Here is a 22,915-nt window from a genome sequence, read left to right on the forward strand (position 1 = left end):
GGAAAATAAGTTGCTTTGGAAAACATTTTTTCAAAATTTTAGTGCAACCGAAAGGGAAAGTGAGAAAACATTTGCTTCCATACCGAACACACCCTAAGAGCCCGTTTGGATTGGCTTATAAGTTGGCTTATAAGCTGTTTTCAGCTTTTTTGAGTGTTTGGCTGGCCAGCTTAAAGTCATTTTATGCTTAAAATAAGCTCAAAAAAATAATTGGACCCATTTGACTTAGTTTATCTAAAGCAGCTTATAAGCTGAAAACAGCTTATAAGCCAAAAAAAATAAGTTGGACTACCCCAACTTATTTTTTTCAGCTTATAAGCTGCAAACAGCTTTAAGCTGTAAGCCAATCCAAACGGGCTCTAAGTTAGGTTTAGGGTTTAATTTTGGGTCATCTTTCTCATTTTGTTCTCTCCCTTGTTTAAAAAATGTCTAAATGCTAGTACCTCTTATGGGTCTACAGGGAGGTATTGTTGTGGAGTTGTAAATTGGGACGGAGGGAGTATCATTTTGTATAAAATACTTGAAAACAGTACAAATATTGCTTTAAGTGCTAAGTTAGAAGACCTGCTTCATACACCCCCACAAAAAAAATCAACTCTATGGTTCTCTATTTATTTATTTTATGACGTTGAGGTGTAACATAAGAAATGATTAAGCTATGGACCAAACAACTTTAACTATATTTGAAATTCTAAAAAACAGCATGCAATCAGTGATTGTTTGATTTAAGGAATTCTGCTACTCTGGAAGGTCTATAAGAAAGCTGAATGTAAGAGACTAAAACCACAAATACTAATTCAAAGCACGGTATGAAAATGGAATTGGAAGAATGGGAATATCAAATATAGAAAATATAACAAATAACTCCTAGGGGCTATACTAGACTCCACCTTGTGGGATTAACTGGGTATGTTGTTGTTGAGCAACTCCTACGGGCTGTATCATATGGTGCATCCTTCCAAAACCAAATTCCAAAATTTTAGTTTACATTCTTCTTCATCTAATATCAGCTTACGTCTCAACTCAAGCTTACGTCTCAACTCATACATAAAAAGGAGGGAAGAAAGACTCAAAGGTGGTGTCCGAATCAACTTGCATGCACCTCGACTATCTCACTCGGTACCTGCTACCTCCTGCCGGTAAAGGTATCAAGGCTTAGGCAGATGGACAAAAACACCCATGGTTTTGTCTCTGCTAGGATTTGAGAGTAAAGTACAACACAACATGCAGAGAATAATACCTAAGTGACCGTGATTATTTGTGAGCAAAGTAAGATAACGACACTTGCTCAAGTATCCATCTGAATTGCTCCACGGCCCAAATCATGCAGCATCTGTACTTCCTTTTCCAAAATGATACACTAATGCTCAGACTCCCTTCACATCAACTTCTAGAAGTTGCAAGTGGAGCTGGTATCTACGCTGGCTAAGTATATTTGTGACAGCCAAACAGAGTCACACATAGTTCAGAAAGCAAGGCACTACAAGCATTACAGTCTCTGCTTCAGCCAAAGATCACAAATTCTAATGACAATCAACTCTCTTAGATTATCAATTAAACATTCACTTGCTAACTTGCAAAGGTCATCCATTTCAAAGAAGCATGTCTTGCAGCGATGTTACAACTTACAATTGTAATTAGTAAAGGAGACTCCGCCTTTTCTCAGAGGCAGGTCTCTATACTACTTGGAGGATAATTTATTCTCGCTGATGATGGTCTCCGCTAATGCAGATGTTACACAACTCCCTGAAGGTCAGCAACAGGACAAAATTAATGAACCAGAAATACAGCTTATAGCTTTTTTTCTTTCAACATGGAAAAATCAAGAGATGACTGCAAGGACTGTCCTGTCAATGAAACATGGATGCACATGGATATAATATCAAATAATACTTGCATTAATCTTTCAACTTGAACTAGCTATATATGAAATTAGTTTTGACCTTAATTTCATTCCTTACACATGCATTCATGTTGGGTGAGTTTCATGTGCATAAGATTTTATGCCTTGGGTTGGTTTTCAGTTAGTTAAGTTAGACCGTGGTAAGATTAGTTTATTTATCAACCCCACAATCCTCTTTACAACATTCTATTACTCTCCAATCATCAACAGCTGCAACTAACTCCCCCTTCTCTACATCTTCAACAAGTTTCAACACATGAGTGTTCGGTTCATTCCCGCTATCAAAAAGCGCAAAAAGAATAGATTTTTTCAAGATTACACTATCCTCAAAATCATCAGGCAAACCAAGTTCCCTAAAAACCTTGAAAATAGCTCTAAGGGGCAATTCTTTAGTCAACGACATCGACAACAAACGAACCAACCGGTTAGCCACAACTTGCAAATCAGCATTAATTGCTGCAGCTTCTTGATGAGTGATATTAAGTGCAGTTTGTGTGAGTGTAGAATAAGGTTTTAGTTTAGTGGGGTGATGGAAAATGTGTGGGTATTTACGGAGAAAATCATTGTTAAGATGAAGGCGTTGGGATAAGCGGTTGAGGAAGTCGATGGAGACGGCGTTAGTGTTGGTTGTGGTACCGAGGATGAGGTCTTGAATTGAGATGACTTTAAAGAGGTTTTTGTATATGTCCATTAGTTTTTCGAAAGTGGGGTCACGGTTTCTTGAGGATACGTATTCGGATGATGTGGTTTTATGGCGCAGGAGGATCGTGGGGGTGGGTGGTTTATGGGTTAGTTTTTGGAGGAGATGAGTTAGCATTGTTTATTGTCGTGGCTGTAAAAGGTGGTTTTGGTGGTTGGTGGTAGTACTAGTGGTGGTTCGCGACGGAGGAGTGGCACTTACGGGTGGCTGTGCGGATATGGACTGGGACGTGTTTGCTTTGTCATTCTTTCTGGGCCATTTCCACAAATGCCCCTATTTCGGGTGGTCTTTAATTTTCATTTTTTTGCACGGATTGCCCTTCTTTTGGGGTGGTCTTTAAATTTTGCCCCTCATATTTGTGGTCTTTAAATTTTTCCCTTCGCTTGAATACCTGAGGTTCCGGGTTCGAACCCCCGCTCAGGCATAAAATAAAAAAATAATTTCGCAAGGCAGGGCTGGGAGGAGTGTATGCCGGATCCGGCATAAAGTCCTTAAGGAAAAATTAAAGTTCCTCAAGACATAGTTTAGTTATGCCTTATGGGGCAAAACTTTTCCTTAAGGAACTATGCCTTATGGGGCAGACTTTTAATTAAGGCATAACCAAAAGTATGCCCCATAAGGCAGAACGTTTTCTTAAGGTATAGACTTTGCCTTATAAGGCAAACTTTTAGTTATGCCTTAAGGAAAAATTCCGCCTTATGTGGTATACTATAAAAGTTTGCCCATTAAAAGTATGTCCCCACCGGCATAAACTTGTGAAGGAATTACCAAAGTTATGTCGGACCCGGCATACTTATGACAAGTCTGCCCATAAGGCATAAGTATGCCGGGTCCGGCATAAGTTTGGTAATTCCTTAACAAGTTTATGCCGGTGGCGGCATACTTTTAATGGGCAAACTTTTATGCCGGACCCGGCATAAACTTGTGAAGGAATTACCAAAGTTATGCCGGACCCGACATACTTATGCCAAGTTTGCCCATAAGGCATAAGTATGCCGAGTCCGGCATAACTTTGGTAATTCCTTCACAAGTGTATGCCGGTGGGGGCATAGGGAAATTTAAACTCTGTCTTGCGATTTTTTAAAATTTTTTTTGACTGTGTGGGGGGTTCGAACCTGGAACCCATGGGGTTTAGCCGAAGGGCAAAATTTAAAGATTTCAAATATGAGGGGCAAAATTTAAAGACCACCCTAAAAGAAGGGCAATTCTGCGAATTGCCCTTTAATTTTTACCGGGCAATTTGCACGATTGTCCTCCACGCACACTAGCTTTAATTTTTGTACTTCTTATAAAAAAGTAGCCAAAAATATCTCAAAATTTTCGATTCGAAATTCTGCAGAGTCAATAATAATAATATTTTTACAAAGCATAAAAACTGCCAGTTCCGCCAGACTTTACCTTATAAGGCAGAGTTTCAGTTATGCCTTAAGGCAAAGTCTGCCGCATAAGACAAACTTTTTGCAAAAGTCTTGCCTTGCGAAATTATTATTTTTTTGACTGAGTGGAGGTTCGAACCCAGAACCTCGGAGTATTTTCGACCACCGTTTGGGCAAAAATTAAAGACCAGCAATTTGCGGGGCAAATAATAAAGACCACCCAAAAAGAAGGCCAATCCGCACAAAAAAAATGATTTTTACCTCTCAAATTTGTGGTATTTAATTTTCGTGTTTCGGCTTTTTTGATGCGGCATAATTTAGATTTGCAAGGCACCGTTTACATTTAATGCCGACATAGGTATCATAACATTCACACAAATTATGCCGGAAAAGGCAAAGCTTTCAATAGTCAACATAATTTGAAAAATACTACACAACTTATGCCGCATAACTTAATTCGTACAAAAGTATGCCAAGCGAGTCAAACGTTACAGAGTATGCCAAGCGATACAAAAGTTACCGAAGATAAAAATGTTACAGAACTTATGTCGAGCAAACCAAGTGTGGATAATATCATTAAATAAGCAGCATGGGCAAAAATTAGAGACCAATGATTATGAAGGGCAGTCCGTGAAAAAACTTCATTTGTTTGTCATTCTTCTGTCTCTCTCTTGATTTTCCATCGGTATTCGTATTAGGGTCAAATTAATTTGCATTCACACCACATAAAACTCATTCAAATAAAAAATGCTTATTTTGTTCATACTCGCGACTCGCACCCGAAAGCTCTATTAAGGCCAGAGTGATCCTTCCATCACACTCTAACCCTTGTTAGTCTCTCTCTTCTAAAAATTAAAATTAATAACGAGTTAATTTTAATATTCTCTTTTAATTTTTTTGCATTACTTTTTGCAGGTTTCGTTTGGATATAGAACGAAAATTATTTGGTATGGAATGATTTTGGGATTTTATTATTCGTGTGGCATTATGTGTATACGGTTTACACAAACTAAATTTTCAAACTCAAATTTTAAAGTCAAATTGATTTTGTCCAATTGTGTGGCTTGCTGATATCTTATATGGTACCATTGTTAAATACCTCGACATTTGTATAAGTGACACTAAATTGCTATTCCCTTTTTTAAAAAGTCAAATAATTTTGGTCCAATTAATAAGAAGTGATATTTGGAATGAAGCATTTAAAAAGAACTATAAAAAGAGTAGGCACTTTTTTTTTCTTTTCTTTTTTGTAATTTACTCAAGATATATAAAATTTTGAAACAATAAGAAAGTCAATTTGTGAATTTTTTCTAACATATACTTCATCAGAAGCTCAACGAACAAATACTAGGAATAACGAAACATATATGAATTCATTCATCTCATTTGATATTATATTATTTGGCTGAAATTAAGATATTAAGCGCTTGCCAGTCGTTGATTATTAGTGGCATCCCGTGAACGTCCTTGTCGACATATGATGCATAAACTAAGTTCTGAATTAGTGATGCTGCCAAAAGGAGTAACGATGCCACACACAAATTGAAAAAGACTCAGAGAATGACAAAGGGTAATAGAGCTTTTGAGCCCGTTTGGATTGACTTATAAGTTGCTTATAAGCTGTTTTTAGTTTTTTTGAGTGTTTGACTGGCCAGCTTAAAGTCATTTTGTGCTTAAAATAAGCTCAAAAAAATAATTGGGCCCATTTGACTTAGCTTATCTAAAGCAGCTTATAAGCTGAAAATAGCTTATAAGCCAAAAAAAAAAAAGTTAGACTACTCCAACTTATTTTTTTTAGCTTATAAGCTGCAAACAGCTTATAGGCATAAGCCCATCCAAAAAAGCTCCTTATACATCTTGATCAGAATAGAATCGGGTTAACCAAACTCCATGCATATTGATTAGCAATAACAAATAAGAATATTAAAAAGTGAAAAAAGAGCATTGAAATAATAATTAAAAGTTTAAACTATAAGATGATAATATTTGAACACTTTAATTTTATAGTTACTAAACAGACATCCCAAACAACATAATAATATATAAAAGATGTGTTAGCACTATAAAATAAAAACTAACAAACTGTTGTAAGTTCAAAAAATAAAAGATGTTGATCATTTTAGGGATTTGGATTCATTCTAGTAGTTCTCCCTCCCGTTATGCTTTAATATTCACTTCATGAATTTAATAACTAAAATTTTAATTTCATATAATATAAAAATATTTTCAAAGAGTTAAAACGTCTATGAATATTTTATTTTTATTGGATTTGTATTTAGATAAATAAATTCAAATATTGAGACAGGAAAAGCGTGGATAGTTTCTTCGTTCGTCTATCGTCGTACTAATTCATGAACCTCACTTTTTGTCTCGCCAAAAGGCACCAAAATTTTCTTGAAATGTTAAAACAAAATTTCTCCAATTTTCCTTTTCTCTAGGGAAACAAAGCTGCCGGTCCCGGTTACTTTGCTAATCACTGGTGAACCATCCATTCACTGTTACTAGAAACGTCCTCTTTTGTTTACAATTTTTTTTTTTTTTTTTTGCAAAGAAAAAATCAAAAACTATGGTTTGGGGCCTTTTTCCTATTGATCCACTTCCAGGTTATGCGCAAGTTTTCTCTCTACTTGTAGGATTCTTTCTTTAAAAATTATTGCCTTGAATGCAAAAATCATTTGCTTATCCCTGCTTCAAATAGGGGTACACTTTATCTAGTAACCGAGAACGCAATGACACTAAGGAATTTCTTATTCTTAAGACCCTAAAAGGGTTTATCTATATAAGTGATATTGGGATTAAGCACTCAAAAAGGGTGTGACCTAGTGATCAATGAAGTGGGAGGAGAACCACTATATCTCAATTTAAAATTTCAGCTAAGGCAAAAATACTTGGTGATTTATTCACATTTGCATAAGCCTTGGTGGGCTGAGTTACTGTACTTGTGCTGTGCGTAAGCAGCTCGGACACCACCATAAAAAAAAAAAAAGGAAAAAACAAAAAGAAAGTGTTACCAGGATTATGTCTTAATTGCTGTTATTATGCTTATAGTAGGTGTTTGAAAAGAGTCTCATTGGTCTGACTAGAGACTTGTATTTTAGTGTAGGATGGAACCGCTAGCTTTAGAGAACCTCTGAGTAGCAGTCAATTAATTGAGATGAAAACCATGGGAGATTGGATTCGAATACTACCTTAGGCTAAAAAGGTTAGATGATTTATTTCTAACTGTCTAAGTGGCAGAGTTGTGGAGGACTTAAATTAGCGTAGAAGGCTAGGTTGCTTATCCTTTCACCATAGTAGTTGTAGTTTTGCTCATTCGTTTATTGCCATTTGATTTCTGCTTATATTTGTTGGGCTTTTGTACTTTGATTATCTTATTTATCTATGGTAGTTAATGCTCCTTTCTCCCATGACTTTCTTGCTTTTGTTATTCCTCATTTTCATATTATTTTTGATATGCTTGGCCCTATCTGACCTTTTGTCTTGTGTTCCTCTTGTTTTCCTCTCTTGAGCCGAGGGTCTTTTGGAAACAGCCGCCCTACCTTTCAAGGTGGGGGTTAGGTCTGCGTACACTCTACCCTCCCCAGACCTCACATGGTGGGATCCTACTGGGCTTCTTGTTGTTGTCTAAGTGGCAGAGTTATGCGGTACCTGCACCGGTGGGGGTAGTAGGTACCCAGTAGAGTTTTCGAGGTGCACACAAGTTGATCTTGGCACCACCATTATAAAGAAAAAGACAAATTCATTTACTAGTATTGGAACAGAATTGTGACTGAATAGAGCTGGATGGATATATAGATCAATATAGCCAGACCCATCTAGTTCGGCTTTGAGGCAGAGTTGATGGATTGAGCGAGCACTTATGTCCTATAAATAAACATATCGCAAACAATCAATTGCTTTAGTCATAGTCACACAACATTTCATGTATGAACTAGTTTTTAAAAGCGTTGTTCATGGCTTTTGGTGATCACATTTTAGAGTAGAATTCTGACTGATTTATTATTAACTTTGGTATTGTCGATGCACTAATACACTGCTCGTTGTTTATGTGACAGGTGAAGATAATTACTATTTCTTCAATAAAGGTACATATAAAGTTGGTCGACAAGGTAATCATTCATTATGCACTCTCATAAAATTTTCCTTATGTGTTTTCTAATCCCTTACAAGGCATAACTTTTGAGTTTCTACTCTTAGCTTGGTTACTCTGGGCTGCTGAGATGACTTTGATGTCATACTTTCTGATGTTCTGCCTTTAGTCCAAGTCATGCATCATGACAATAGCATTTAACATGCCATAATTTGTTTTGCTGATGGTTCGTTGTTATTAGGCTTATACATACTTTGCCCCTAACTTGTAACGAAATTCCTTTGAGGCACACTCTTCCTTAACTGACAACTTTTTACACACCAAAACTTTCCCAACCGTGTCTAATACACACCACGTTTGTTCAGTTGGCATGTACATTTTTTTACCAACAAATGAACCGCGTGAACAAGAGAGTTTTTGTATCAGATGCATTATATAAGTGACACGTTTCAAAATTTTATTAGTTTTTATTTTTAAATTGGGTCATCTTCTTCCTTATTTTGACCCACATTAAATCTGCCATGGATGCTCCAACAATCAATCTTTCCATCACCCAGTTCAATATTATGTATTGGCAAACAATTCCTAGCCACACAATTAGATACAACAAGAGGTCTTAGTTGCTGGAAGTTAAGAATTAACCCTGGCAAGCTGGAAATGCTGAATAAGAGCAAAGCCAGGTACTTCCCAATTTTCCGCTCCCATGCTCTCCAGAAAGTGCAACAAGTTGGGTTAAAATCTTCCCCAAAATAAACCTCTGGTCATAATTGTTGGCAGCAGTCACCGGGAATGGTTGGGAAGTAATTACTGGCTTATAATCCCAACTCTGTTGCAACGCTACTGCTTAACCCTCACATTTGTCAAATCATCTAGCTTTTGTTGTTTTAAGTTGAAACTTTTGTTGGGTATGATCTCCTCCTTCTCTATCATCTCTCCTACTTTTATCTGCCATGGCTTCTGGGAAGACAAAAGAGAAAATGCGGGAGTGGTCTTCTGCCATGTAGATGAAGAAGATGAGGCTGTAATTGTAACCTGAAAGTGTTATTCTTTTTTTAGTTAATGATACGTGTCACAGACTCATTGGTGCTTGACATACACTTGTTTGAAAAAGGTGATCAAACACCAACTTGTTTTTTTTTAAAAAATTATTATTATTATTATTATTTTTGGTTATAAAAAAGACACAGTTGGGGAAAGTTTGGATAGTAAAAGGTTGTCCATGAAAGAGGGGCGTGTCAAAGGGATTTTGTTACAAGTTTGGAGGGGAAAGTATGTATTAAGCCTTGTAAATTCCATGCTATGAAAAGAAGATGGAGGCAGTCAATGCTCACCATGACTAAGTACCAATTATCCTAATAGTTTGGTAATATAATGATATGAAGAACATCAACAAAAGAAATGACTAAAATAGTCCACTGAGCAGTGAACTCAAAGAGCTTGCCTGGAATTAATTCTGCAAAGCCTGTGCTACTAATATCTGAAGCGAAGCTACTTTTTCCATTCTAGATGTTCCAAGAGCCACCAAATTAAGCCAGTTGGTTGAGCATGGGGCTTTCATAATGGAGGTCTCAGGTTCGAAACCCCCTGCCTACGATAGTAGGGGATTTGCCTTCTGGGTCGAGCTCGTCACACAGGGCTTGCCTAGTGTGGGTTATCTCTCCCGTGTGGTTTGCGAGCTATTACACAGGAGCTGGGTTTACCCTGTGCGCACCGTAGCGTCTGCGGGTTCCCATGTCATCATCAAAAAAAAAAAAAAAAAAAAGAGCCACCAAATTAAGTGTTGTTCTTTTTCCCTTTACTTGGGACTAGGAGACCCAGGTTGTCTGAGCAATGCTTAGATTGAGTTTTGCATAGAGGTTCTTTGTAAAGAAAAACTCTCTCTCTCTCTCTTCGTGGGACATCTTTTATTCGAGTGCAGCAGTTTTGCCGTCAGGCCAAGCCTCTCAAATGTCTTAACTGAGTGTTTTTACCCTGTTTCCTATGATCTGCCTTTTATTACTGGAATTTTGATTGAAAGTTTCTGATAGACTCATGGTGGATATACGTTAGTGATTAAAGAATGAAAATTGCTGGTACTCTTGTAACAAGGTGAATGGATGGCTATCTATTGGTCAAAATGGATGAGTCATCCTTCTTTGAAGTTTAGTGAATAGTGAGTTTTGGAAGGGGATCGTTGGATGTGATGATGTAACTATTTCCTGTTGGTAGCTTCTTGTTTCCAGCTCACACGGTGTTCTAGTTGGAGAGAAAGCAATAATTCTTTTGTCATAAATAGACAGATATTTACTTATCCAAATTTAATGGCTAATAGGACCTTGTGGTGCTGGGGTTGTAACATTCTCCGAGTAAGAATCAAGAAGCAACATTTGATATAGTCAAAATTTGTTAGTTGTCTTTATGTAGTAATCTTTTCATTCTCAAAAAAAAAATTTGTTAGTTGTCTTAGTGAAAGAAAGATAAGAAATGAATAGAGTACTTAAAACACAAAAGAACTGGAAAACTGGTAGGAGTCTGTATACACATAAGGAACGAAGACAAGTGGTGGGGGAAATGTGATGCAAGGATAAGATTGGGTGAGAGATGATAATCGTTTTTGGCAGTTTCTTGATCTGTAAGCATAGACGGACCTACATATGAGCCTTAGGGTGCCTTGGACCTGTCCGTACTCCAGAAAGTTTCCGTATATGTGTGTACATTTGCATCTAAAACGCTGATATATAAAAGCTTTGGCACCTGCCATCATAGGTGACAGAGGGAGGTCTGTTAAGATCTTTTGTGCATCCTTTCAGAGTTTAGAGTACCGGAATTCGAACTTGCCATGAACTGCAGTTTTCAAATTTTGTATCCTCCAGGGGACTTACCTTCTCCCTTTTCCTTTTTAATCTTTTTTTTTTCTCTCAACCAGGACCCGTCTATTTATGCCTTTTCACTTTTTCTTGATTTCTTGTTACCTCTTTTTGTAGTTTTTGTAAACAAGCAAACTTTTATCTCTTATTTTCCTTTATTCTTTCTTGTTTTTACTTTATTCTATTCAAGAATCCATTGATATATAACAAAACAGACAGCCCTTTTCAGTATGTTGGAAAAAAAAGATGGAGAAATATATAAAAAAAAATTCGAAGGGCAACTAATTTGATTAAACAAAGACATATTTAAGTTTAGTAATTCTTTTCATCAAATTATCTGAGTGATAAATGCACTGGCTTGACTTGTTGTCATTTTTGTTTTCGTTTTTTCTCTAATTTATTTAGTATATTTGAATTAAGAGAGAACAAACCAGACTTATTTTCATTTTGTGAAGATTACCCTTGTAACACAGACCGAAACTAATCCAAAACTGATGAACTGACCAAGTGCACACTCTTATTCGGTCATTATGGTGATTGACATATTTAAATTAGAAGGGGTGGTACACTCGGGATTTTCAAATCCTATGTCCACTTTTGTCTGTATGTTTTGAGCATCTTAATCTTGACAATTCATCTACGGTATTGTACAGTTGCTATTTGCAGGCTATTTACATCTATTTTGGGGGATTTGAGAGGTATTGTTGCGCCTTACCTTCCGTCACTTGAAAGTGGATATTTTTCAAATAGTACTCTTAAGGTGTTGTGCTTGAAGGTAACCTATACTGCCCTTAAACATTTTGTTCACAGGATGTGATGTCATTGTCAACAAGGATAAAGGAGTTTCAAGGATCCATGCAGAGATTTTAATAGATGAGATGATTTCTTTGGATCAGTCGTTGAAGAAACCCTCAAATATTTTGTCTAAAGTACGTATAAAAGACTGCTCAAAGTATGGTACATTCGTCAACAAGAATATGGATTCAAAGGAGAAAGTTCATGAGTTTCCAAATAAAGAAACAATGCTTAAGGATGGGGATCTAGTTTCTTTTGGAACTGGTAATGCAACTTACAGGTGATTAAAGTTACATATTTTAACTCTTACCTTCTATATAGTACCTCTTAATTAGTGGACCATCAAGCCCACTGAACAACATATTGATGTGATGATTTATATCAAACAGATTCTCCTATGTGTCCTTCATATTTTTCATTTGCTCCCCGAAGCATTCAAAGACAAATCAACTTATTACAAAGAAGGTGTCATCAATAGGTGAGTGATCATTTATGCTATGTACATAAATATCTACCCAGATGGTTATGCACTTTCGTGTTTCAGGCTGCTTATAATATTTCCAGTGTGATCTGTTGAATACTTGATGTGTCTTTGTTCAATTTTTTCCTCTGCTAGTGTTAAACCATTGTTTCTTATGCAGTGGAGAAAATGATGCATGGAATGATCACAATTTAGAAGCCAAAAATAAAATAAAGATTCGATGTGAATCATATTAGACTTCGATGCACTGGTCAAAGGGACCAAAAACTGCAAGAGAATATCAAAATTTGACCTCGTATATAGTCCTAGAGACCAGATTTGCTACTTGTTTTACTTTAGTTTCATTAAAAGAATAAATACCTATATATTATCAAAACAAGATTAAATACCTATATTATTTGTGCCTACAAACACAGAAAGTATCTTGAATGCTTCCATGCATTTTAGCATGCCGTGATCATAGTAGTCTAAAGTTGAAAAAGCACAAGGAACCTGCGATAGAGGGAATACCTAGATTATGTTGTATCTCAAAACTCACAGTGCCAATTCTTTTCGCTATATGTATATATATGCGCAGAGGATATCATATTCCTAATATCACCAATCTCATTGCAGGTGCAAGTATAAGTAAAAAGTGGAGTTTGGACTGCTCACATGTGCTTGTAGATGACTCCTTTCCACTGAGTGAGGATCTGATTGATGCTATTGTCGCTAGAAAACCCTTGGTTCAATATAGTTGGGTTGAGGTATTCTTTGTATAAATCATCTAAGATTTTTGCAAGTATAATCTGCCAGCAAACATGTCTATTTGCATTTAGAGTTGCTGATGTCTAGATAAAAATTGTAGTTTAAAGTTGTGAGACTGTAACCAAATGTAAATACCTGGCAATCCGTACACATAGATTTACTAATGTGAGGAATATGATTTTACTGATTCACGATTGTGCTTTTCCTGCCTTATATTATGTGAGATCCTTGTCCTTTCCCTTCGTTACTCTGAAGATTTGAGATAGTTATTCAATCTTCCAGAGGGATCCATACATAAACATGTGGGTATCATTATTTTTGGACTTCATAATTTGAGTGATATAATCAATGGTAGCGTTATGCTTTTATTTCTGTGATTTTCAGTAACATCTGGTAATCCTCTGTTCCCGTTGCGTCATGAAAAAATGGGTTTAGTTATTCTTTTTAACATTTAAAAAAAAAAAAAAAGATTAAGCACAAGTGTGGTCTAAAATATTATGCATTATGTTGGTTAAGAAGCCAAATATTCTTTGAAGGAATTAAGAATTCCCTACATAGGTTGCAATACTTTAGCTTACAGTTTCAGCTTATTGATGCAGCTTAAAAAGCGTACATGATATAAATTTTATCTTGGATTTGTGGCTCCCTACCCTTTGAAAAGGGACCTATGTAGAGAAGAAGCACAAGTGTGGTCTGAAATATTATCTTTTTTGTTTTGAGAAAGGATCTGAAATATTATCTTGCTGCATCATATGGGTTATATGGATTATGCATTAAATGGATTATATCGAAGCGAAGCCAAATATTCTTTGAAGGAATTGGGAATCCTCTATGTAGCTTGAAACACTTTTAGTTTATAGTTCAGCTTTCTGGTGCACCTTCAAAAGCGTGCATGACATAAATGTTTTTGTGGATTTAGTGGCTCCTTACTCTTTGAAAAGAGACCTACATCTTTGTACCTTTTATAATTTTGAGATCATAACTTCATTTTGCCGAGTTGTTGAAATGGATACTCTTTACTCATTCAGAAAACAGAAGAAAAGTGAACTTAGCCATTAGCTCTTCATTTCATAGCATCAAGCTCTTATAATATCCAACCATGAAGAAAGTTATTTTCCTTTTTTTTTTTTTTTTTCATTCAAACTTGAGATCTGAAATCATTTTCTAATTGGTTAGCTATGAATTTCAGCTAATTGCAGGAAAAACTCTTTGCACCGATATTCCAAGCTGCAGTTCGTAAGTACTTCATTAAGATTAATCACATTATGCTTTGCTGGTCTGAAATGCCATGTACAACATTCTCTTTTGTATGCTAACAAGATTAGCTGTGTTTGTGTTACCCAGTCATGCACCAAAATTGATGCTGGAAGGAGTGTCCGGGAAAGTGGTAGATCCTCAGTCTCGGGAGTGTTGTTTGAAAGGATATACATTTTTGCTGGAACCAGAAAACAAGGTGATTTTTTCCTTAGTTCTTCCAGTATTCCAGTTTCTGTCTTGTGGATTCAGTTCAGAGTCGTCTATAGCTTATCTAGATTTTTGTTCTGATGAAGTTATGCATAATAAGCTTAACTAGTTATCCCATTAGTTCAGCTGAGAGTCAGAAGTAATGCTGCAAAGTTTCCATTTTTTAGCGTTTATTCAGTGTCTCTGCTACTGTTTTGCTATTACATCAAGCAAGTCATGCAAGATGACCTGATCGGGAATTACTTAGATAATTGTGCTTGACTAAGATCATTATTCCCTTTTCCTTGCAGTATAAATTTGAGGGCAGGTTGCAGTCCTTACTGGAAGTTGGGGGTGCCAGCATTTCTTCTGCTGAAATGGTCTGTCCTAATGGCCTGTGTTATTGTTGCCTGCTCCCCCTTCCCCTCTTTCCTCTGTTTTCCTCTCTGCATCATCTTTATAGCTCACCCCTTAGGATTGAACTAATGTGGTAACTCCTAGCATGTCTGAGAAAAGTATACGGCACAGCCTCTTGAATGACGTATTTCTTAATGGATAGGGGGTCAAGTTCATAAATCAGAATGCTTGTTGGAAGGGGGGACGATAAACATTTTGAAGATACAAATTGCCTAAACAAGCATATTAAAAGCTGTCAACTCACTTAAGTTCATCCTTGTTGTCCTTTTCCCTTTTCGCATAGTACTTGGTAAATGGCGCTCTTTGTACTTGTACCAGAGAATATATTGCTTTGAGTTTAGTATATAAAGGTGTCTTCAACAGTCAGCAAAGTGGTGATAATTCTTTTTTGGGATTACACTGGGTTGTTTTTATTGTTGAGGTGATTCGAGACCTTAGTAGAAAAGTGAAAAAGGTTAACGGTAACTCACAAAGGTGCATAAATAGTAACACAAACAACAACAGTGCAATCCCACAAGGCTTAATAAAATACCCTGGCCACAAGGCTTTGGGATAGTTAACTGTGGCTGCCTCAATTCCTGTGGGCGTTTCCCTAATTTTTGCTTCATTAAGTCAAACGTAATGGCTTACTAAGCAAACTTATACTGAAATTTGTTTCAGTGGTTAATTCTCGGAAAGGTGAGAGACTCTCTTAACATGGAATGACAAACCAAGTTAAGAAGTGAAGGTATAAAAGAGAAGTCCTTATCCACACACACAAAAAAAAAAAAAAAAAAAAAAAAAAAAAAAAAAAAAAAAAAAAAAAAAAAAAAAGAAAAAGAAAAAAAAGGAGATAGAGAGAGAGAGAGAGAGAAGATGGCCTATTATGGGAATGGCTAAACACAGATGGATGAAATTTTGGATTCATGCAACTCCAAATATACTGCATGAGTCTTGGTTATTGAATCATACCTTTACATTTCCATTTTTGTGATTTCTTTTTTTTTGGTAAAGTAATAAAATTCATTAGTAAAACATCAAGAAGATGCAAGGTTACAGATGGGAAAAGCTGACAGGCTTGGCAAAAACCTGTAGAACAATCTAAAGATATCCTATCTCTACTGAACTAGAGAAAAGGAGCTGACAAAATCTAGAAAGTTGCCCACATTGTTTACAGGGGCAAACAAATGCCAACTAAAAAGACTAACTAAACACCTAGACTTTAGAGAGCAAATAGGAGTTGAGATTCCATCAAAGCATCTGTTGTTTCTCTCCTTCCATAGGGTCCAAAAAATTACTGCTGGGATCATTCTCCAGATTCTTTTAATGGATTTGTCAACTCTCCAGAGTATCCAGCTAGCATATGCATCTTTGATGTTGAAGGGCATTACCCATTGTAGACCAAGCATAGAGTAGAAGAAAAACCAGAGGCTAGCTGCTGCAGGGCAGTGCAAAAATAGATGGTTGACACTTTCATTGGTCTGCTTGCACATGATACACATGTTAACGACTATTACACCTCTCCTTCTAAGATTGTCTTGTGTTAGGCATGCTTCCTTCAGTGCAGTCCAAGTGAAGCAAGTAACTCTGAGAGGCTGTCTGGTTCTCCATGCAAGCTTCCAAGGCCAGACCTCTAAAAGGCTATTTTGAGAGCACCAGTTGTTGTAACATTCCTTCACAGTGAAAATCTTTTCCTTAGAATTGCCCCAGAGGATTCTGTCCTGAAAATCTGCCACCAAAGTACTTTGTCCCAAACTTTCTAATAGAGAAAGAAAATCATCAACTTCCCAATCCTGTAAATTTCTCCTTAAAATTGGTGTCCAACAGTTGTTAACTCTATATTGAGCTAATGTTGCTTCTTTGTTAGAAGCTATCAGAAATAGTGAGGGAAATAAATCTTTTACTAAAGTGTCCCCAAGTCATTTGTCCTGCCAAAATCTGATCTTGAGCCCATTTCCAGCCTTGAATGAGACAGCCTGGAAGAATTCCTCTTGGAGACTACTGATGTGTTTCCATACTCCAACACTTTGTGGTTCATTGCTTTTCTTTGCAGTCCAGTGGTCTTGAATACCATATTTAGCTTTGATGATTTCCTTCCAGTACCCTGTCTCATTTTGACCATATCTCCAAAGCCACTTTATGAGTAGGCTGTTGTTATGAAACTTAAGATTTCTAATCCCCAGCCCCCCTTGGCCTTTGGGTTGAATAACTGATTGCCATTTGACCAAAGAGAATTTATGAGTAACACTGTTACCTTCCCATAGGAATTTCCTTCTAAGCCTGTCAATTTTCTTTAGAACTGAGCTTGGCATAGGGAAGAGTGACATACAGTAAGTGGGAATGCTGTCTAGGACACTTTTGATGAGGGTGAGCCTGCCACCCAATGAGAGATATTGCATCTGCCAAGTGGCTAGTCTTTTCTCCATTCTTTCAATGACCCCACTCCATATCCCAGATGATTTGAATTTAGCACCCAAAGGAAGTCCCAAATAGGTGGTGGGAAAGGAGCCTGTTTTGCAGCTAAGAATATCAGCAAGAGCTTCTAGGTTGGCCACTTCATTCACTGGATATATAGTGCTCTTAAGCATATTGATATGAAGTCCAGAGATGGCCTCAAAGATCATGAGGGTGATGTTGAGATTAGAGACCTGCTGACAATCAGCTCCACAAAATATAACGGTGTCATCTGCATACAGTAGATGAGAGACTGAGACTGAGGTGGAAGGATTTCTGCCCACTTGGAACCCTTGAATCCACTGAAGTTCTTTGGCCTTTGCTAACAGCTGAGATAATCCTTCCATCGCAATGATAAAGAGGAAAGGGGACAATGGATCCCCCTGCCTGAGTCCCTTTTGAGAAGAGAAAAACTCAACTGGACTTCTGTTCACCAGAATTGAAAACTTCACTGTCGAAATACAGAAATAAATCCACCTTATCCACCTTTCCCCGAAACCCATTTGCTTTAAAATGTTGACTAAATAAGCCCAGTTAAGCTGATCAAAAGCTTTCTCAATATCTAATTTGCATAGGATCCCAGTCTCTCCACTTTTAATTTTCCAGTCTAGCACTTCATTGGCAATCATAGATGCATCAGTGATCTGCCTATTCTTCAGAAAAGCACTCTGCTGTCCAGAAACTAAGGAATCCACCACTTTTCCCAACCTCTTAGCTAAAATTTTGGCCAGCAATTTGTAGACACTGCCTATAAGACTTATAGGCCTATAATCTCTAAGCTCTGCGGCCCCTTTCTTCTTTGGGATAAGAGCAATGAAAGAGGCATTGCATGATCTCACCATTTGACAGTTCTGATGAAAGAAATTAAAAGCTGCTAGCAGGTCTACTTTGATGAAGTTCCATGATTTCTGAAAGAAGGCTATAGTGAAACCATCAGGGCCTGGAGCTTTGTCAGGGGCACAAGTCATGAGAGCTTCTGAAATCTCCATTTCGGTGAAAGGAAGTTCAAGGTCCTCTTTATCCACTGTGTTGAGACTTGACAGACCTTCAAAGACAGCTGAGGGTCTCCAAGATTCAGTCTCTTTGTAAATTTGTTGATAGTACTCCAGAATACCATCCTTGATCCTTCCTTTGTCTTCAATTACTTCATTCCCTATTTTGAGTCTGTCAATGGTATTGCCCTTTCTATGAGAGTTGGCCATTCTTTGGAAAAACTTTGTATTCTTATCCCCCTCTTTCAACCATAAACATCTTGATTTTTGTCTCCATGAGATCTCTTCAGTGGTTGCTATTTGCTGAAGTTCAAGCTTGAGATTCAATGTCTGACCTTTCTCTTCTGTAGAGAGAGCTCTGAGCTCAGCTAACTGGTCCAGCTTCCAAAGTTCTTTGAGTGCCTTGTTCCTTTGAGTCTCGATTGTTCCATAGACCTCCCTATTCCATTTAGTAATGTCTTTCTTGAGATTCCTTAGTTTCTGCATTAGCACAAAGTCTGGGGTGCCTAATACAGTGTAAGAAATCCACCATCCTTCTATCATGTCCATGAAACCCTCAGCTTGAAGCCACATGTTTTCAAATTTGAAATAAGAAGGTGTGGTCTCCCAATCTCCACTTTCCAGGATAATTGGTTTATGATCAGAAAAAACTCTAGGCAAGGGGTACTGTTTGATAGTATTGAACATCTCACTCCATTCTGTTGAGATAAGGAACCTGTCAATTCTAGAGGCTTGGAGAGACTCCTCCCCTCTTGACCAGGTAAATTGTGCTCCCTGAAGTGGAGGGTCAATCAAATCCAGGTCTAGAATAGTGTTAGAGAAGCCCAGCATCGCCCTTGATCTTCTAACGCAGTTCAATCTTTCCCCCACAAATCTGCACACATTGAAATCCCCTCCTATGACCCATAGGTCAGACCACAATCCCCTGATAGATGCTAACTCGAGCCAAAGATCCTCCCTTTCTGGATTGGTATGAGGCCCATAAACACTAGTAAAAACCCATTTGAAATCCTCAGCAAGACTTTCAAATCTACATGATAAAGAAAAGGCTCATGCTTCAAAATCAACACATTTCCAAGCTCTTTTGTCCCACATTATTAATATCCCTCCTTTGGTACCAATTGCTTTGACTTCTGCCCAAGAGATCCATATGTTTCCCCAAATTTGCCTGATTAGAGATGGATTCCATGTCTCTATTTTGGTTTCCTGCAGGCAAATAATATCAACTCCCCACTTGTGAATAAGAGATTTCAAAGTGCTTCTCTTGTCTTTATTGTTGAGACCCTGCACATTCCAGCTGAGTGTTTTAACTCTCATCTGGAATGAGCCTTGTGAGACCTGCCCCTCTCTTTCTTCCCACTCCCGTCCTGGAGACCCCAATCCAATCTTTTAAGTTCAGTAACTGCTTTGCTTTTCCCTTTCTTTAATTCTCCTGTTTAATTTTTTTGCTCAAGAATCTGCACTTTCCTTTTTTCCTCTATTCTCAGAATAATTCCCAGAAGTTCATGTTCAAACCCAGCAACATTTACCCCCAACACTTTGCAAGCCTTCATCATTGTCAACTTCGTCCATTTTGAGGTTTCTACCACATCAGGGATATCAACAGTTTGAATTTATGGATCATACCAAGGCAAAGGAAGAAAACTGTTGTAGGACGAGATGAGATACCGGAGTCAGATTCATTTGAAACTGACAGTGCTGAGAATATCGGTTTGGGTATATGTGGGTCCATCGAGTGTCCTGCGTGAACCGCTTCATCATCTGCTTCAGGCTCGGACAGTGTCCCCTCCATGAGTTCTAAATCCCTGAGACTAGAAGCTTGAATTTCTAGTTCAAAAGGATCAAAAGAGAATGAAACATTCAAGGAAGATGATGCTCTGAAGCAGCATGGGTCCAGCTTTGGTACAGATGATCTCCACACTTGCTTCTTTTTGTGTTGCTTGAAGTGTTTGCTTGTAAGTGGGCCTTTAGTGTAGTAACCGCTGTTCAAAGCTAATGAAGTTCTCCCTTTGTAGTGTTTCTTACTACCCTGACTATTAGAAGAGAATAAGGCCGGCCCATTTGTGTTTAAATCCTTCGAATTCCTTCTTTTCTCCACAGGTTCTTCCACACGTGTGTCACGTGAATCATTAATGGTATTAGCACGTGGAACTGAGAGAGAATTTGATCCCCTCTTATTACCAACCTCGGGCAAACCAGTTGAAGGACCAGCATGTAAAGAAAAAGATTGGATTTCCTTAATTATTGGCCATTCGAAGATCCTATCATCAAATTCAAAATTCAAACTTGCCGGAAACTTCATAGCTGATTTTTTGACGCAGATACGAGCCCAGATCAGGTGGGTTCTGTTCTTCGTATCTTCATCAACACCGATATAACCCCCGCAACGAGCCCCTATATGTTCAAAAGTGTCCATTGACCAAGCATTTAGGGGAATTCCAAAAACTTTCAACCATATGTTTTCTGAGCAGTTACCAGATTGCAATGAGAAAATGTCATGCGACCACCAAGATAAAGAAAGATGTCTTCCGTTCCAGAACCAATTCCCTGCCTGTACCCTTATTGCCTCTTGCCTGGAAGGAAGCTCAAAGAGGAACTGATTGTGGTCTAAAGGTATGACTTTGAGGCCAGCAGTAACTCTCCATCTACTAATGAACCATTTCTGAATAGTTTCGGGATTGGGACTGTGATGAAATGGATCATTGAAGGTGCCAACCAAGCTTCTGTGCAGAGGATGTTTTTCATTCAATTCTCCTTTGTTGGTTCCTTGACTTATTTCTGGCCATCTGTCAATGCTAGCAGCTGCACGATAAGATTTTGTCAATGGGGGAGGAGGAAGCAGTGGCTCTGCTTCGCTGAATTCTTTCAGAAATCGAAGGATTTTCTTCGCAATATCTGACCATCCACTATTGAGGCTGATCTCAGGGATTATCACTGCTGCTTTAGATGAACCATGCCAAACCTCTATGCGAACAAATCTACCATAAACATTGAAGTTTTGGTAAACTCTGAAAAGATTGTGTTGTTGTTTTTTACCCCACCTTCTATATAGTCGACCAGTACCTTTTGATGCTTGAATAAGCGCTTCGCACACCCATCTCAGGTTCTGAATATCCATATTGATCTTGCTTGTATATCTCTTGCCCCTTTCTATTAATGAAAACCAGTTATAATATTTATCCCCCGTATTCCTGAGTTCAAAGGATTTATCCCCACTGATGAAAAAAAGGTGTGAGCCCTGCATGTTTCTAATGGAAGTCACTGAAGAGACTGAAATGACCACTGAAGGAGTTTTATGTTGATTGATGTGGTCCCCGGCACGGTCAGATGTCACCGGTGATTCTGCCGGCAGCAACTCAGGTCGCCGGAGTTTTTTCCGGCACTGACAGGTCGCCGGAAAATTTATCCGGCACTGTCAGAGGTCGCCGATGTCACCAGTTATTTTCCGGCACTGACAGAGGGTAGATCTGAAAAGATTTGGAGGAGAGAAAGCAAAAAGAACGAGAAAAAGCTGTAGATGGAGGCTATGGAGGAGAGAGAGAGCTGGAGTCATGCTGGAGTGAGGGCTGCGATGGTGGTTTGAGGAGAGAGAATCAGATCTGGATCTATTTTGCTTACCTGGGAATCTGTGTCTGGGAGCATTTTTTAGATCTGCTCACATTGTCCCAGTTATCAGGAATTTTTGATATGCAATTACTTCTTTGTGATTTCATGCCAAGTTTCAACTTCTCTTTCTTTTTCCTTTTTCATGGGGTGGGGTTTCCATGGGTGATTATGGTTTTGGCATTCAAGGTGCAAATTATCGAGACTATAGATGTTTGGTCATGGTTTTGTGTGCAAGATACATACTATTTAGTGTTGAGCCACAAAAGATTATAAGTATTACTGTTTAAACTTACTGGCTCATTTCATCTACTTTTAGGCCTTGGAAAAAGATGGAAATGATCGTCTGGTATGTGTAGTTCCAGCAGGATCAAGCAGCTTTAAGTGTTTTTCTAACCATAGTTCCTTGCCTTCAGTGAGTGAGATAGATCTGGTTTCTGCGGTTCTTTCTGGATATCTGGATCCTTCTCTAATCACATCCCCACCGGGTGAGTGTAGTTTAACTTTAGGATTTATGTCTTTTCCTTTGCACTTGACATGTCAATCGGCTTTCTATGTACATGCATTCTATTTTCTCCATTCCTGTCTTTCTTTGCGCGCTCATGTTATCTTGGCTCCTTCCCAACCCTTGCCCCCCTCCTCCTCAGTCCTCTCCCCCTCTCAATTTTTGGTTTGAAACTCTTACCAGCAGATTCAAACTGCAAAACATGATATGTATAGAATTTACAAATTACATGCTCAGGCATTGACCACTATTTTACAGAGGATCACCATTTTGAAGCATGTTAAACAGATTATGAACCATTGACTAGCTTGGGTATAACCTCATGATCATTTGATGTGGTCAAGGATCAGATCCTTTTATCACTGTGCCTAATGTTGTGCAAAAGCTTATAAAAATTGCTGGTTAGACTAGCCCAGAGGTTTAAGAGTGTGGCTTTAGATAAGTTGATAAGGTCAACTAATCGTGCAATTAAACTTTTCACAAAATCTTACACCACCTCTTTTTATGCAGCCTGAGTAGATTTTTGACTAGAGGGGGATTCATTATAAGTGTGACTTACCGATCCCCTTTAGCTAGATAGAAAC

The 22,915-nt window shown here is 37.9% G+C and overlaps 2 protein-coding genes across 2 annotated transcripts in view; one reads left to right on the forward strand and one right to left on the reverse strand.

Annotated features, from left to right (window-relative positions):
- Positions 1–22,915, forward strand: part of LOC132625133 (nibrin homolog) — a 65,956-nt gene that overhangs the window by 37,964 nt on the left and 5,077 nt on the right. Inside the window, 5 exon segments of the mRNA XM_060339952.1 lie at positions 12,807–12,937; positions 14,128–14,174; positions 14,283–14,391; positions 14,693–14,761; positions 22,146–22,314. Coding sequence (XP_060195935.1) covers positions 12,807–12,937; positions 14,128–14,174; positions 14,283–14,391; positions 14,693–14,761; positions 22,146–22,314 — 525 coding nt within the window.
- On the reverse strand, positions 2,055–2,848 carry LOC132625141 (uncharacterized). The gene has a single exon (XM_060339954.1). It carries the CDS (start codon positions 2,718–2,720, stop codon positions 2,055–2,057), a length of 666 nt encoding a protein of 221 aa, XP_060195937.1. The 5' UTR covers positions 2,721–2,848.

The sequence above is a fragment of the Lycium barbarum genome, chromosome 12 (assembly GCF_019175385.1).
Source record: "Lycium barbarum isolate Lr01 chromosome 12, ASM1917538v2, whole genome shotgun sequence".
In the NCBI taxonomy this organism is placed as follows: Eukaryota; Viridiplantae; Streptophyta; class Magnoliopsida; order Solanales; family Solanaceae; genus Lycium; species Lycium barbarum.